Raw genomic sequence first — 15,720 nt, forward strand, 5'->3', positions numbered from 1 at the left:
CAGCAACAAAGCAGACATATCCAATTGCGGTATTTAGAGAATTTCAACTTATGCGTGATTTCATTTTATTTCTCTGTTCCGTGAAATCATGTTCACCCGTGCTACCAATTATTTTTTTATACACGACAACAACCATTTGGAGATTTATAAATGCGCAGTGAAATTAAAATAAAATAAATGGACATTAAAAAATATAAACAGAATGTCTCTGATGGATAGTTAAATATCTATCCATCAGTTGCATGTTGCTGCCTTGACATTTCATCGTACACTTTTTCTGGCCCCTAAACATCTCACGTTAGAGATTCTACTGGTGCGTGCTACGTAGTTCATGTAACGCGTCTCTGCTCAGCCACTGAATTTGGTCCTTAATCTTTGTGCTCGGTTAACAACAGTCACAATAGACAGACGTGATTGGATCAACGATTGCTGGCGCTAGACTGGATCGACCAGATGACCAGTTCACCCATTGTTTTGAATTACCTGATGTGATAGTTTTTGGATAAATCCTATCAGAGCTACTTGCATCCAGCCACAATTAAAAGGAAAAAATAGGAACTATTACCTAAGACAGTGTTTCTAAACCTTTTGGAGCCACGGCACATATTTCACATTAGAAAAATCACAAGGCACACCACCAAACAAAAATGTCACAAAAAGCATATTGATAATTTTTTCCCGCACACGAGGTATAGCGGAACTGGCTCGGTTTGTCCCCACAGTATACCTTTTTGCTTTCTTCTGAACACTACTCGTGCAAGGGCCTTCATCTGGGTCGGAATTTTCTCCAGGACCCAGGTCAGACGGACTACTTTTTCCTACTTTATCTATTGCTATTATGCACTGCGTCATCTCAGAATGACTTTTTAATTCTTCGTCTTCTTCTGTTTTACTGCAAGTTGCCAACCCATTTAATTAGAGAAGGTAGTTACACTGCCCTCTAGTGGAAGAGAATGTAATTGTTCTGCCCGTTATTCACGCCGATTGCTTACAGTACTAAGGTGGAACCAGATAATCTTCCACGGCATACCTGATCATTTCGCGGCAAGGTGGTTGGGAAACACTGACCTAATACACAGTTAACTTCAGATTTTTTTGTTCAATATGTTGTTGAAGCATCAATTACTTTTTTTTTTAAATAGTATGATGCTACAAGCTTGGCAGTTTCTCCCATTCTTCTTTGCAGAACCTCTCAAGCTCCATCATGTTTGATGGGGAGTGTTGTTCCACAGCTATTTTGAGATCTCTTCAAAGATGTTCAGTCGGGTTCAAATCTGGGCTCTGGTTGCAAAGCCACTCCTTTGTTATTATTTCTGTGTGTTTAAGGTGGTTTGAAGATGAACTTTGACCCACTCTGTGGTCTTTTTCCTTCCTTTTTCCAACCTTGACATTTTTCTCACAGTTCCTGTGGCTAAAAAACAAAACAAAAACATACCCATAGAATGATGCTGCCATCACTGTAGATGGAGATGTGGTGCTGGGATGATATTGGCCAGGAAAAAGAATTTGATCCTTGTTTCGTCCGACCAGATTTTGTTTATTGTGGTCTGAGAGTCCATCATTTGCCTTGCAAGGTTCTCCACAGAGCAATGCTGGAGCTCTGTGAGAGTGACCATGAGGTTCTTAGTTGCCTTCCCAATACAGGTCCTTCTTAAAGTCAAAGTCAGCTTTACTGTTAAAAACCATATGTACAGGTCATACACAGGAATTTGAAACTGCAGTGCTCCCACAGCCCCCAGTGTTACACTAAAACAACAGAAATCAATCTCAGAGCAATCTACCTCAATTGCTCAGTTTGGCTGGGAGGCCAGTTCTAGAAAAAGACCTAGTGGTTCCAAATTTCTTTCATTTGTGGATGATAGAGGCTACTGTGCTCATTGGGACTTTCAGTGCTGCAGATTTTTTTTTCATACAGTTCCCCAGATTAATGCCTCTATACAATCTTGTCTCTGAGGTCTACAGGCAATTCCTTGGACGTCATGGCTTGGTTGGTGCTCTAACGTACACTGTCAACGATAGGACCCTATATAGACAGGTATGTGCATTTACCAACTAATGTTCAACCAACTGAATTTACCACAAGTGGACTCCAGTTAGCTTGTAGAAATAATTGTCAGATGATCCGTATAAACAGGATACACCTGAGTATCGTGGCAAAGGCTGTGAACACTTGTGTACGTGTTATATTATTGGCAATAAATCTGTAAGAACTTCAAGCCAACTTTTTTGACTTTATCTTAATGCTTCTTCAAATAGTGTCTATAACTAAGGTCATTGCTCTGGTTAATATCCATGTCTTCAGAACTCAGAAGGTTTATGATACTATAGTATGTCAGATACACCAAACTGAAAGCTGTTTCCCTGAACAGCTACACTGAGGTACCCCTGAGCAAGGTACCGTCCCTACACACTGCTCCCTGGGCGCCCAGTGGCTGCCCACTGCTTCACTGAGTGAATAGGTTAAATGCAGAGAGGAATTTCCCCATGGGGATCAATAAAGTATATATATAAAAAAAAAAACTAAAAGAAAGGTTTCCATCCATTCTAAATGTACTCTATATTTCCAAAAGTACTTGCTTGTCTCCCTTCACATGCATATAAACTTGAGTGGCATCCCATTGTTAATCTATAGGTTCTATAGGGTTTAATAAGATGTGCCCCACCCTTTGCAGGCATAACAGCTTCAAGTCTTTCTTTCACAAGGTTTAGGAGTGTGTTTATGGGAATTTTTCTGGGAGCATGAAATTATCCAAAATGTCTTGTGAAAGAGTTCCTTTCACTAAAACTAAGGGGCTGAGCCCAACTCCTGAAAAACAATCCTACACCATAATCTCCCCTCCACCAAACTTTACACTCGGCACAATGCATTCTGACAAGTACCGTTCTTATTGCAAACGCCAAACACAGACCTATCCATCAGATTGCTAGACGAAGAAGCATGATTAATCACTCCAGAGAACACATCTCCACTGCTCTAGAGGCCTTTGGCGGCATGCTTTACACCACTGCATCTGAAACATTGTGCTTGGTGATGTAGCTGCTTCACTATATCACCAGATCTCTTAGATCAAGTGATCTTTTGCTTTTAGCCATACCAAGGTCGAGGCTGGTTCATAGGGACGATCAAGCATTTGCAGTTGTAGCGCCTAAGCTGTGGAATAATTTACCCCTACACATCAGACAGGCTCCTACTGTCAATCTTTTTAAATCTTATCTTAAAACACATTTGTATTTACTGGCTTTTAATACAGCATCAGAGTTATTTGTTAATTCATATTTGATGTTTGGTATCAATATTATAGGTTATTTTACTAGGTATTTTGTATTCTTGTACAGCACTTTGGTCAACGTTCCTGTTGTAATTAAATGTGCTATATAAATAAATAAATACTAATGGAAACAGACTCCATGAAGCTCTCTATGCACTGTTCTTGAGCTCATCTGAAGGTTACATAAAGTTTGAAGGTCTGTAGTGATTGACTCTTCAGAAAGTTAGTGACTTCTACACACTATGCACCTCAGCATTCACTGATCCTGCACTGTGATTTTACATGGCCTACCACTTTGTGGCTGAGTTGACAGTTGACTGTGGAATATTTAGTAGTGAGGAAATTTTACAACTGGACTTGTTGGACATGTGGCATCCTGTCATGGTATCCCCGCTGGAATTCACTGAGGTCCTGAGAGTGACCCATTTTTTTTAACAAATGCTTTCAGGAGCAGTCTGCACGCCTACGTGACTGATGGAAGAGATTGGAACTCCTGAATTCAATGATTTGAATGGCTGAGTGAACACTTTAGGCAACATATTTAATGACATTAAAGGATGTAAATCCTCTTTTGACTTATATGTTTACATTTTAGAATTTTTGCAGCAAACACAGATTTACCTTTCTGTTAAGGACACTGACCTCACTGTAAAATGTGTGTCATTGAGTTAAAGTTAGAAACACCAGGTAACCAGGGCAGCTCCGCTGAGCTCAATTAGAGATTACTGCGTGAGATAGAACAGTGACTTCCACTGCTGTTTTTAATCACATCTCTGTTTAATCAGATGAAGAACACTTACTGCTCAGCTGCGTGAGGATCATGAATATTCTAACAGCTCCAAAGCGTGTGCACTGCAAATATAATGAGATCTTAACACAAAATTAATTAAATGGTCTTATTGTAGTATTGAATATTGAATATATTGTAGTTGATCAAATTGTCTCGTGACAGGACAATGGAAGAATGAGCATAAAACCCGGATAAGACGGATGTTTTTCCAGACGATTATCATTTCTGTGACATCAACTTTGATTTCACAGATGAAAACATAGTGGTCAGATCCTCTAGACTGTCACGGTCTTTGGACTAATTTGATTAACCTCCCCGTCTGGGTCGGTGGGTTTGTTTGTTTTTCATCACAGAGCTGGATTAGACGTGACAGTAAAAACGGTTTCACCTCAAACCCTTTTAAATAGGATTTGTGCCGAGGGCGTTTTGATGCACACAGTGAGACTTAAAACAGCCAAACAGGCCCAGAATTTCTGTTATTACTGTTATTTCTTTATCGAGCCACTATATAGTCGTACAGAACTAGTGCTGTGGTGGCTGCACTATGCCACCACATCAGATCGTGAACTGTAAAAATTCCTCTCTGCTTATCTTATCAAATAAAGGGATGAAGGGCCACTCCCATATAATGCAAAAAATTAACAATTAAAAAATTAAGCTTTTGTAAGGCTGAATGCATTTATTTGTTCTTGGCACAAAGATCAATAGGGTAACAGTTTTTATATTGATATTAAATACTTTTGTAATAAAAGAAATGCAATTTCTTGCAGTCCCATAATGTAGTGAATGTGTAGTTAAGTCAACATTACAAGAATAGTATTACAACACACTAACTTTTCTGCTCAATCAAAGGCAATATTCCCAACAGCTACACTGTGCAAGCAACTCATTGTTTATTCTGTCCTCTTTAGGTAGATGATCTAAATCCTTCTTCTCCATTTCCCCAACAACCTGCCAAATCCTATCACCTGCCATGTGCCCACATAATCTCTTTCTCACCTGTTCAAGCGCATTAAAATGCTTCTGCAAAGATCTGAATTCAAATACATAATGAGTATAAATCCCGTTTACTGATGAAGCTAAGGTCATACAGAAATAACATTCCTCAAAGTTTGCATTAACAAATGCTGCGGTGTTTTGCTCTCGCATACACCCCGAGGAGATAATCCATTTTCTTTCTCTCCAGCCTGCTTCTTCTGCCAATCAATACACCGTGTTGTTGTTGTGGAATTTGTAATGATGATATTCACTAATTCTCATTGGTGTGATTCACATATGAAAATGTACCTTGGACAAGGAAAATAGGACAGTTATAAATAACAATATAGTCTGAAATGCTCACCCCAATACTCACCAGTGGCTTCTGCCAAGTTGCTCACTCCAATAATGTCAGGGTGTAATCCTCACCAGCAAGGAGGATTTCAGGTGCAAAGTAAACCTTAACCTGAAACACTGACCTGTCCAACACATCACACAGTGACGAGAGGAGGAGAGAGCAGGTTTATTCAAGACACCGACAGGCCAGAGCTGTACATTAGTGCTTATATTCTAATTAATAGAAGGCAAACAGGTAAAATAGTAGGAAAATATAAGTTGGATGCCGTTCAATTGGATTTAATTTGTTGGCCTCAAGCTCTGATTTAATTTGCTGCTTTAAAACAAGGTAAGTTGGAGTTCATCATGTACCTAGGTATAAAGTAAAATCTTTTTTTAAATAACCATTGTGCATTTTTTGATTGTGACAATAGTTATTGCTTTTAACGCAAAATGTAGCCTAATGAGATTTGCTCAACTGTCACATGATACATTAAAATTACTTTCTTCCAGTTGTTTGCTTCTACAAGCTAAGTTGCGGCGTACATCTGTGTCGGTTCAAGAAATTTACCAGGTAAGCACCAAATATTTGTAACATCAATTCAACTTTTAACCAAATTTGAAATACTGTCATGACTTCCTCTCCCGTCTCTGAGTTATCACGTTAATACATTTGCTTTTGCAGTACATTAAAAAGTCAGTGCTGGTGACACTTAAGCATAAAAATAATTAAAACCTGAAAAGTAATTATAAATAGCACTGAAAGAGTTACATTCAAAATTAAATGGGCCAGAAATATTATTCAGTGGCTGTATAGAACCATCAGATAAAAATTTGTATTGGCACTCATTCAATTCAATTCAATTCAATTTTATTTATATAGCGCCAAATCACAACAAAAGTCGCCTCAAGGCGCTTCATAGATACAGAGAAAAACCCAACAATCATATGACCCCCTATGAGCAAGCACTTTGGCGACAGTGGGAAGGAAAAACTCCCTTTTAACAGGAAGAAACCTCCGGCAGAACCAGGCTCAGGGAGGCGCGGCCATCTGCTGCGACCGGTTGGGGTGAGAGAAGGAAGACAGGATAAAAGACATGCTGTGGAAGAGAGACAGAGGTTAATAACAGATATGATTCAATGCAGAGAGGTCTATTAATACATAGTGAGTGAGAAAGGTGACTGGAAAGGAAAAACTCAATGCATCTTGGGAATCCCCCGGCAGCCTACGTCTATTGCAGCATAACTAAGGGAGGATTCAGGGTCACCTGGTCCAGCCCTAACTATATGCTTTAGCAAAAAGGAAAGTTTTAAGCCTAATCTTAAAAGTAGAGATAGTTTCTGTCTCCCGAATCCAAACTGGAAGCTGGTTCCACAGAAGAGGGGCCTGAAAACTGAAGGCTCTGCCTCCCATTCTACTTTTAAATACTCTAGGAACAACAAGTAGGCCTGCAGAGCGAGAGCGAAGTGCTCTAATAGGGTGATATGGTACTACAAGGTCATTAAGATAAGATGGGGCCTGATTATTTAAGACCTTGTATGTGAGGAGCAGGATTTTGAATTCAATTCTGGATTTAACAGGAAGCCAATGAAGGGAAGCCAAAACAGGAGAAATATGCTCTCTCCTTCTAGTCCCTGTCAGTACTCTTGCTGCAGCATTTTGGATTAGCTGAAGGCTTTTCAGTGAGTTTTTTGGACATCCTAATAATAATGAATTACAGTAGTCCAGCCTGGAAGTAATAAATGCATGAACTAGTTTTTCAGCGTCACTCTGAGACAGGATATTTCTAATTTTAGAGATGTTGCGCAAATGGAAGAAAGCAGTCTTACATATTTGTTTAATATGTGTGTTGAAGGACATGTCCTGGTCAAAAATGATTCCAAGGTTCCTCACAGCGTTACTGGAGGCCAAGGTAATGCCATCCAGAGTATGAATCTGGTTAGATACCATATTTCTAAGATTTTCAGGGCCGAGTACAATAACCTCAGTTTTATCTGAATTAAGAAGCAGAAAGTTAGCGGCCATCCAGGTCTTTATGTCTTTAAGACATTCCTGCAGTTTAACTAATTGGTGTGTGTTATCTGGCTTCATGGACAGATAGAGCTGGGTGTCATCTGCATAGCAGTGAAAATGTATGCTATGTCTTCTAATGATGCTGCCTAAGGGAAGCATGTATAATGTAAACAGAATTGGTCCTAGCACTGAACCCTGTGGAACTCCATAATTAACCTCAGTGTGTGAAGAGGACTCTCCATTTACATGCACAAATTGGAGTCTATTAGATAGATATGATACAAACCACTGCAGTGCAGTACCTGTAATACCTACAGCATGTTCTAATCGCTCTAATAGGATATTATGGTCGACATATGCATAGCTACATACATTTACTTAACAGAACTGTTTAAGAGCAAGGAGGTCATGTATAAGTAAATCCCCTGTATCAACAACCAAGATTAATTAAATTATGGAGGGTGTTGATACCTACGACACAGCCAGCAGTATCACATCAGTGTTACAGTATTTGTGAAGTGTACCAGGTCAAGCCAAATCCAGTCATGCCTTTTTTATTTCCTGTCCCATTTAGCTGCAGGGGCAAATTTTCCTAGTTTTGTTATATATTTCAGTAGAAATAAAATCAGACCGTCCGACGTTACAGTTTAATGAATTAATCTTATCTTTAGTCTTTGATGGTGAACAATCAAAGGGTTTTGGACGAACACTTAGCAATAGAGGAAGCTTAATTCAAAGGACAAATAAATCGCATGAACTGTAGAGTAAATACATCTAATACATTTAGAGCTCAATTTATTAACAAGCTGATATTACTGATTGATGTTAGCTATCTGCCGCCGATGTACTGTTATCAGCATTTATGATAGCCGTTAAATAAAAAATAATAAAGGAAGAAAGGCCCTGCGACAGACTGGCGGCTTGTCCAGGGTGTACCCCGCCTCTCGCCCTATGACAGCTGGGATAGGCTCCAGCGCCCCCCGCGACCCTGGAAAGGATAGGCGGAAGCGAATGGATGGATGGATGAAAGGAAGAAAGGGAAGAAGAAACATGCTTCAACCGTGTTATGAGTGTTGATGTTTTATAGTTTGTCCACCAGAGGGCATAAATGTTTGCAACGCCACAAGCATAAGAATGAGTTAATCTGAGCAGCCAGTCAGAGCATAAATGAGTAAATAAATAAGAACCCATACCAAATGTTAGCAAAATCTGTTTTTGCTTCATGTGTGTGAAAGAAAACCGGTGTACAAAATTGGATTTTTAAATCACCAAATATCTGTGTCGTTCTCAAAACTCATATTTCAGTTGAGCATAGATTTATTCGTTGATAGAGTAAAAAAATCTATTGAATGTTTGGAATAATAATGTCATACTTTTAATATGAAATTTTAATATCTGCATCCGTAAAGCATATTTTGCAGTTCATGTTACCCCTAACATAAATCTAAACCATCTACATCACTCTATAATATATAGAGATTTATGTCTATATAAAATGCAGGTCCCCGAAATCCTTTGCCTGTGTGACTGTATCGTCATGCAGCTGTAGCGCCCGAAGTTTAGCACTGTCAGAAGTCCTCATCATTCACTTTTGTCATTTTAACAGCAGGGTGCAGAATATATAACAGCATTTTAATATTTTCACCATCAATGATTCTTACCTACATACAACATACCTAAATGGATATAGAAACAGATAATACATTTTTAGGATCATTGTTTAGCGTTTACTTAAATTTAAGATGGCACACAGCTACTCCGACACTAAGATAACTTATTCTGATTCACTTCAACCTTATCGTGATGAGTTAGGACGAGAACAACAAAATGCTGAAACATTAAGTGGTAGTAAAAAGAAACAGCTGACTAAACACTGAAAAACTAATTAGGTTAACTGGCAACAGGTCAGTAACTTGATTGGATATAAAAAGTACATCTTAGGCAGAGTTTTTCAGAAGTAAAGATGGACATAGGTTCCAAGATTTGCAAAAGACTGCAGATTGTGTAACAATTTCAGAATAATGTTCCTCAATGAAAAATTGTGAAGATTCAAAATCTAGAGATATCTCTGTATGCCAGGAACAAGGCCAAAAACAAATATTGGATTACTGTGATCTGCAGGCCCTTAGCAGCATTGCATTAAAAAAAAAAGGCATTAGCACTGACTGGGTTCAGAAACACTTTCAGAGATCACTGTCTGTGAACACACTTCAAGTTAAAGCTCCATCACTCAAAAAAGAAGCCATTTGTGAACATGATCCAGAAAAGTAACCTTCTTCTCTGAGCCAATGCTCATTTAAAATGGACCAAGGAAAATGCAAAACTGTTCTGTGGTCAGAGAAATTGAAATTTGAAATTCTCTTTTGGAAAACATGGATGTCACATTCTCTGGAGTAAACAGGAGAGGCACCATCCAGCTTGTCTTCAGCTCTCAGTTTGAAGGCGAGCACTTCTGATGGTCTGGGGTGCATTAGTGCTTATGGAATTAACAGCTTGAAAATCTGGAAAGGCACCACAAATGCTTCCATCCAAACGGTGTCCTTTCAGGGGAAGGTCTTGCATATTTCAGTAGGACAGTCCTAAACTGCATACTGCATCTATTACAGCATTACAATAGAGATGTGCCATCAAATCTATATCTGCCTCAGTTTTTTTTTTTCTTAAACTGTACATTTTCTCAGTTTAAACATTTGATGTTTTATTTGGTCTATTGTGAATGCATATTGGTTTATGAATGTATGAAAATCATTGCATTGTTTTATTTGTATTTTAAACATTGTTGCAACTTGCAATATGGGTTCTATTTTTTTGTTAGAATATTTATTTAAAATTGTGCAGAATTGTAATATAGTCTAGTGAATGATATGAGAGTTTTCAAGACAGTGTTACAAAAGAGACTGATCTTCATTAGCTACCCCTTTAATGTAATAAAATCTTATTATCAGCACTTTTAATGACATTTTTGGTTTCATTTGCCAGACAAAGGTGTAGCCATGGACATCGGTGGCTTGGAGACTGTAGTGGCAAACTCTGCCTATGTGTCAGCCCGTGGCAGCGTGGATGGAGCTTCAGCAGCTGCGCTGCGTGACAAAAAGATGCGTGCCAGACTGAAACTCCCACATATCAGAAATTGTGAACACATGAAAACAACACTAGACACCACCTTTGACAGCATGTGTGTCAAGCAACCCATCGGCAAGCGTCTCTTCCAGCAATATCTGGAGAGTGATGCAACCCATAAAAATGCTGGAGAGTTGTGGAAAGACATTGAAGAATATGTCGTGTGCCAAGAGAAGGACAGACTGCAGAAGGCTCAAACGATAGGCAATAAATACTATCAATCAGCTTCAAAGAATTTTTGCACTTTCCTAGAGGAAAAGGCCATCATTCGAGTTAAAGAAGACCTCAAGAATGTCCGTGGTGACTTATTTAAGGAGAGTGAACAACAGCTGCTCAAGCACTTGGAAAAAGTGGCCGTAGATGGCTTTAAGAACAGCATGTACTTCCTGCGTTTTGCTCAATTCAAATGGATGGAGAGCCAGCCGTTTGATGAAGAGTGGTTCATGGACTTCCGGGTACTGGGTAAAGGAGGTTTTGGCGAAGTGTTTGCTTGTCAGGCAAAGGCAACAGGCAAAATGTATGCGAACAAGAAGCTAGACAAAAAGAGGCTGAAGAAACGCAAAGGCTATGAGGTAAAATGCTAAGACTTCACAAAGTGGCTCATTATGTCAAGAAAGCATTCAGAGTTGTAATGAACATATACAGCTAAACAGGTGTTTTCAGCAATGGTTGATTTGCTCTCAGCACAGGCTGCACATGCACATAGCTTTATGTACTTTACCTGCAACGTGTCAAGAAATCAGAATCAGAAAGTTAACCTTCAAAGCGTCCTTTGAAGTGTACAAAAGCCATTATGAATAGTATTCGTTGCTTCTCTAGGTTTCCTGCAGTAGTAAGACAGAATGTCATATAAGGGGAAAAAGGGGCAATGGATCTCTCTGGCTTACATGGACCTGTGTATAACAATCTATTATTAATTTATAGAAGTAAAATAATACAAATTATCTGTTTGGCTTGACATTAGATGTAGGGCCTCCTGACATTGCACATTCTTGATTTTGTTGCGTTAATCATGTTTGCTAATGTTTATTTTCTCTTTAGGGAGCAATTGTGGAGAAGCGCATCCTTGCAAAAGTTCACAGTCGGTTCATTGTGACGCTGGCTTATGCTTTCCAGACCAAGACAGACCTTTGCCTGGTTATGACCATCATGAATGGTGGTGATTTAAGGTGCTAGATCAAAATCAGTTACAGCAAAAATATGCACACATCAACCTAAACACTATGACTTGCTATGACGTGCTAGTTTCTGTAGTTAACATGGGTGAAGGATCCGCTCCCCTCATCTCGACAAATAAGTTTGTAAAAAAAAAGTCAATATTATTTCCTTTCTTGCAGGTTTCACATGTACAACGTCGATGAAAAAAATCCTGGTTTTGATGAGAAGAGAGCATGTTTCTATACAGCTCAGATCATCTGTGGGCTGGAACACCTTCATCAGCACAGAATCGTATACCGAGATCTGAAGCCAGAAAATGTACTTCTTGATGATGCAGGTAAGGAATTAAGTCTGCAACACTTAATCTGTTTTCCATTTGTCTGTTTATATTGTCAATTCACTGCCAAAATCTTTTAATCTCTGTCCAAACCTGTCCTGAGATTAGGGTTGTTTTTTTTGTTGTTTTGTTTTTTAAAGAGAAATCACATGCAGGTAGCGCCCAATCACAAAGCCCTAAATGACCAGCGTGTCTTACTGTAGTAGGTAAATGATGTCCAAACTCGTGTCCATATGCTACTGCTGTAATCAAAGCCTTTTTACTTAGGACATGTCCGCCTGTCAGATTTGGGTCTGGCTGTTGAACTTCCACCAGGAAAAGATACAACTTCTGGATATGCTGGGACTCCAGGTAAGTCATTTAACTCCTGTTATACCTGAAGATAAAGTTGCACTTATCAGCCTCCTTAGATACACCTTTGATATCAATTTAAAAATCTTATGTTCCCTTGTTCTCGGGTTTGTGCATTCACAAACTTGGGTGAATGCCCATCTGCCCACATAAGCCTTTCAGGGCTGAGTGGTAAAAACTATCATATTGGAGAAAAAAGTGTAGCCTTAAGGTTAATGCTGCCAGCTCAAACATCTTTACCAATATGCATTTCTGGACTATTGTGTGTGAAACTGTGTTACATGTTAATACAGGTTTCATGGCACCAGAGCTGCTTCAGAAGAAGCAGTATGATTACTCTGTGGACTACTTTACTCTGGGAGTCACGGTGTATGAGATGATTGCTGCCAAAGGACCTTTTAGAGTACGAGGAGAAAAGGTGCTTTACATACATCCTCTCTTCTCCTGCTTGTCCTTCTTGACGGTTCTCTGTGCCTAATAAAATGTATATAATGTTGTTTCTTCAGGTCGAGAATGAAGAGGTAGCTCGCAGAATTCTAAATGATCCAGTTTCTTACACACCAAAATTCAGCAAAGAATGCAAAGACATCTGCGAGGGCCTGATGGAGAAGGACCCGACTAAACGACTGGGCTTCAAAAATAACGAGTGCGCAGAGCTCAAGAATCAACCATTTTTCAAAGACATTAACTGGGGACGTCTAGAAGCAGGTGATGAAAAAATATCATCGACAAGCGCACGTATTTCCTAATTACATGTCTATCGAAAACGATGCAACAAAAAGATGCTCATTTGTTTATCTCTTGTGTTTCATCTAAAGGAATGCTACCTCCACCATTTGTCCCCGATCCTAAAATGGTCTATGCCAAAGATATTGATGATGTGGGGGCCTTCAGCACAATCAAAGGGGTGGTCCTGGATGACAAGGACGCTGAGTTCTACAATGACTTTTCATCTGGCAACGTCCCAATACCCTGGCAGGAGGAAATGATTGAGACTGGTGTGTTTGGAGAGCTGAATATCTGGGGAGAGAAGGGGAAGTTGCCCAATGACCTTGACCCTAATTATGTGGAAGCCAAAGGAGGGGGATGTGTACTGCTTTGAATTTAGATGGATGCAAAACAGATATACTTCTAATTTTTAAGATCAGTAATTTGTACAACAATCTGTTATTGATGTATTTAATTTATATTATATTGTTATTATTTATGTAGAATTTGCATGCAAATATTTTATCTACTTATGATGTAATATCTATAGTATTTATAGAATATATAGAAAAGTACAGCATGGTGAAATAACACATAGCTGAAATATAATGTTGTCAAAACATATGTTGCACTAATTGCATTGGTAAGATTTTTATTCAGTAATTATAGAAAAGCTAACTGTATAGAAATCACATGCAATGTAATCTGTATTGACACTGTAGTAATATGTTTTTATTCTTTATGTATTTATTATTAAGAAACAGGATTTAAGTAATTATTACAGGAAACATTTTAGATGGAAGAGTTAAAAGCAATCAATAAAACCTTCGGAAGGGCAAGAGTTGGTTCTTTTCATTTGTAACTTTCTGGCCTGCATTTGAATTTATATGAATATATACGGTGACAAAATATATAGCAAATGTCCAGCTTGTGCTTATGACAAAATGTGGAAGAGCCAAAAAAATTACTTTATTTGCCAATGTGAATGCAAGACCAAATCTTCCATCCATCAGTGTCTTTGGACTGTGGGAGGGAAGCCGGAGCATCCAGAGTGAACCCATCTAGTCAGAGGTAGAAGGTGCAAACTCCACAAAGAAAAGCCCCAGCCTGCAATCAAACCCAGGACCTTCCTTCTCTAAGGTTACATTGTTAACCAACACAACAGGACTGCCCGAGACCAAATCAGCAGATTAAATTTCATTACACGTTTACCAGCTGCAGCAAAACTGTGTTGACATTTCACTGATTATTTACTCGCTTCTACAAAGAGGGGGCTTGTTCTTACTGAGAAAAGAAAGACAAGGATTTTCTAGAATAGTTTTTTTCTAGAAAAAATGAATGACTCACTGTCGGTCAGAACAGTATGTTATTGAAGGACATTTGTCTTGTTTGTCTCGAGTGGAACACGTTTCTTACTGATACTGACCTTAATTACACCATTCTGGGTAATTATTGAAATAAATTATTAACCATCTGATAATGATGAAAATCATGATACAAATTTGATGACGTGTTCCCCGAACAAACCTGCAATAAATCTGTTTTCTTTTTGATGTTTTAACCAAACCCTACATCAATAGATTATCAATTATTTTATCTACTCAAATAATTTTCTCTGTTGCATTTACCTTGATTAACGCAGGATACGAATAACTGATTTTCCTTCAAATGAAAATCCATGCTTATCCATCCAATTAACCAAACTCGCATGTTTTCGGTCAAGAGGACACCGATGAAGATGAAGAAGAAAAAAAACAAAACACAAAACACAGAGAGAACATGCAAACGCTAACAGTTAATGCAGCTTACCATTTATTGAGGACAAGTAACTATCAAAAATGTAAAAAAAAAAAAAACAATTGTTTGTGAACAATTCAATATAAAAGAGAAAGACCAGAAGTACTCAGAGAGTGCAGCTCTTCACCAGAGCCGCTCATTGTCTGGGCAGTACTTTTAAGGCAATAGTACTGTATTTGTATCTCAGTTTTTCTTTGTTCTTTATAAACTATTTAACTATGTTACTTTAAAATTTCACAACTGGAACATTCTATTCTTTTGTACAAAATTAAAAACTATGGTATTGAGAAGGTATATTTTAAAAACCACTGCCATAACTTTCCTTTCTAATTAAGCTTCATGAAAAGTTCTTGTTTCATTAAAAAACAAAAACAAACAAACAAACAAACAGGTATGTTCAGCTTTTGGTTACTTCAACTATGTGATATTTTACAAGATAATTGGAAATTCCATCCATCCATCCATCCATTCGCTTCCGCTTATCCTTTTCAGGGTCGCGGGGGGCGCTGGAGCCTATCCCAGCTGTCATAGGGCGAAAGGCGGGGTACACCCTGGACAGGTCGCCAGTCTGTCGCAGGGCTAACACATAGGGACAGACAACCATTCACACTCACATTCACTCGCACATTCACACCTAGTGGCAATTTGGATTATCCAATTAACCTATCCCCATAAGCTTATGGGGTAATTGGAAATTCATGTATTATTAATTGTTGTTCTATCTTGCAGTGTAATGCTCCTGAAATGGATTGCGTGTTACCTTAACATGCAAATTTTCCACAATTTTTGCTATAAGTTTTGGAATATACGTGTTTCAGAGGAAATTTAACCTTGTACAGAGAAAGAAATTTAAAATCAATCA

General features: G+C 38.5%; 1 protein-coding gene across 3 annotated transcripts; it reads left to right on the forward strand.

Moving 5' to 3' along the window:
- The first annotated feature begins 217 nt into the window (after positions 1-217).
- Positions 218-13,892, forward strand: grk1b (G protein-coupled receptor kinase 1 b). Of its 3 annotated transcripts, XM_084942063.1 has the most exons (10): positions 218-798; positions 1,963-2,035; positions 5,887-5,947; positions 10,367-11,079; positions 11,549-11,676; positions 11,845-12,002; positions 12,270-12,353; positions 12,647-12,771; positions 12,860-13,061; positions 13,172-13,892. In XM_084942063.1, exons 4-10 carry the CDS (start codon positions 10,381-10,383, stop codon positions 13,453-13,455), a joined length of 1,680 nt encoding a protein of 559 aa, XP_084798189.1. In that variant the 5' UTR covers positions 218-798; positions 1,963-2,035; positions 5,887-5,947; positions 10,367-10,380; the 3' UTR covers positions 13,456-13,892. The 3 variants fall into 3 exon arrangements, with proteins under 3 accessions (XP_084798189.1, XP_084798188.1, XP_084798187.1); XM_084942062.1 differs by having other exon boundaries at positions 218-2,035; XM_084942061.1 differs by lacking the exons at positions 218-798; positions 1,963-2,035; positions 5,887-5,947 and adding an exon at positions 5,974-7,286.
- The last annotated feature ends 1,828 nt before the right edge of the window (positions 13,893-15,720 follow it).

Source organism: Perissodus microlepis, chromosome 10 (assembly GCF_051167445.1).
Source record: "Perissodus microlepis isolate ML-2025 ecotype Zambia chromosome 10, ASM5116744v1, whole genome shotgun sequence".
NCBI classification, from domain to species: Eukaryota; Metazoa; Chordata; class Actinopteri; order Cichliformes; family Cichlidae; genus Perissodus; species Perissodus microlepis.

Coding starts and splice junctions, on each gene's coding strand:
- grk1b (XM_084942061.1), top strand. CDS start 7,184: ATGGAAGAAAGCAGTCTTACATATTTGTTTAATATGTGTGTTGAAGGA. Junction 11,677..11,844: donor ATGAATGGTGGTGATTTAAG/GTGCTAGATCAA, acceptor CCTTTCTTGCAG/GTTTCACATGTACAACGTCG. Junction 12,003..12,269: donor TGTACTTCTTGATGATGCAG/GTAAGGAATTAA, acceptor CTTTTTACTTAG/GACATGTCCGCCTGTCAGAT.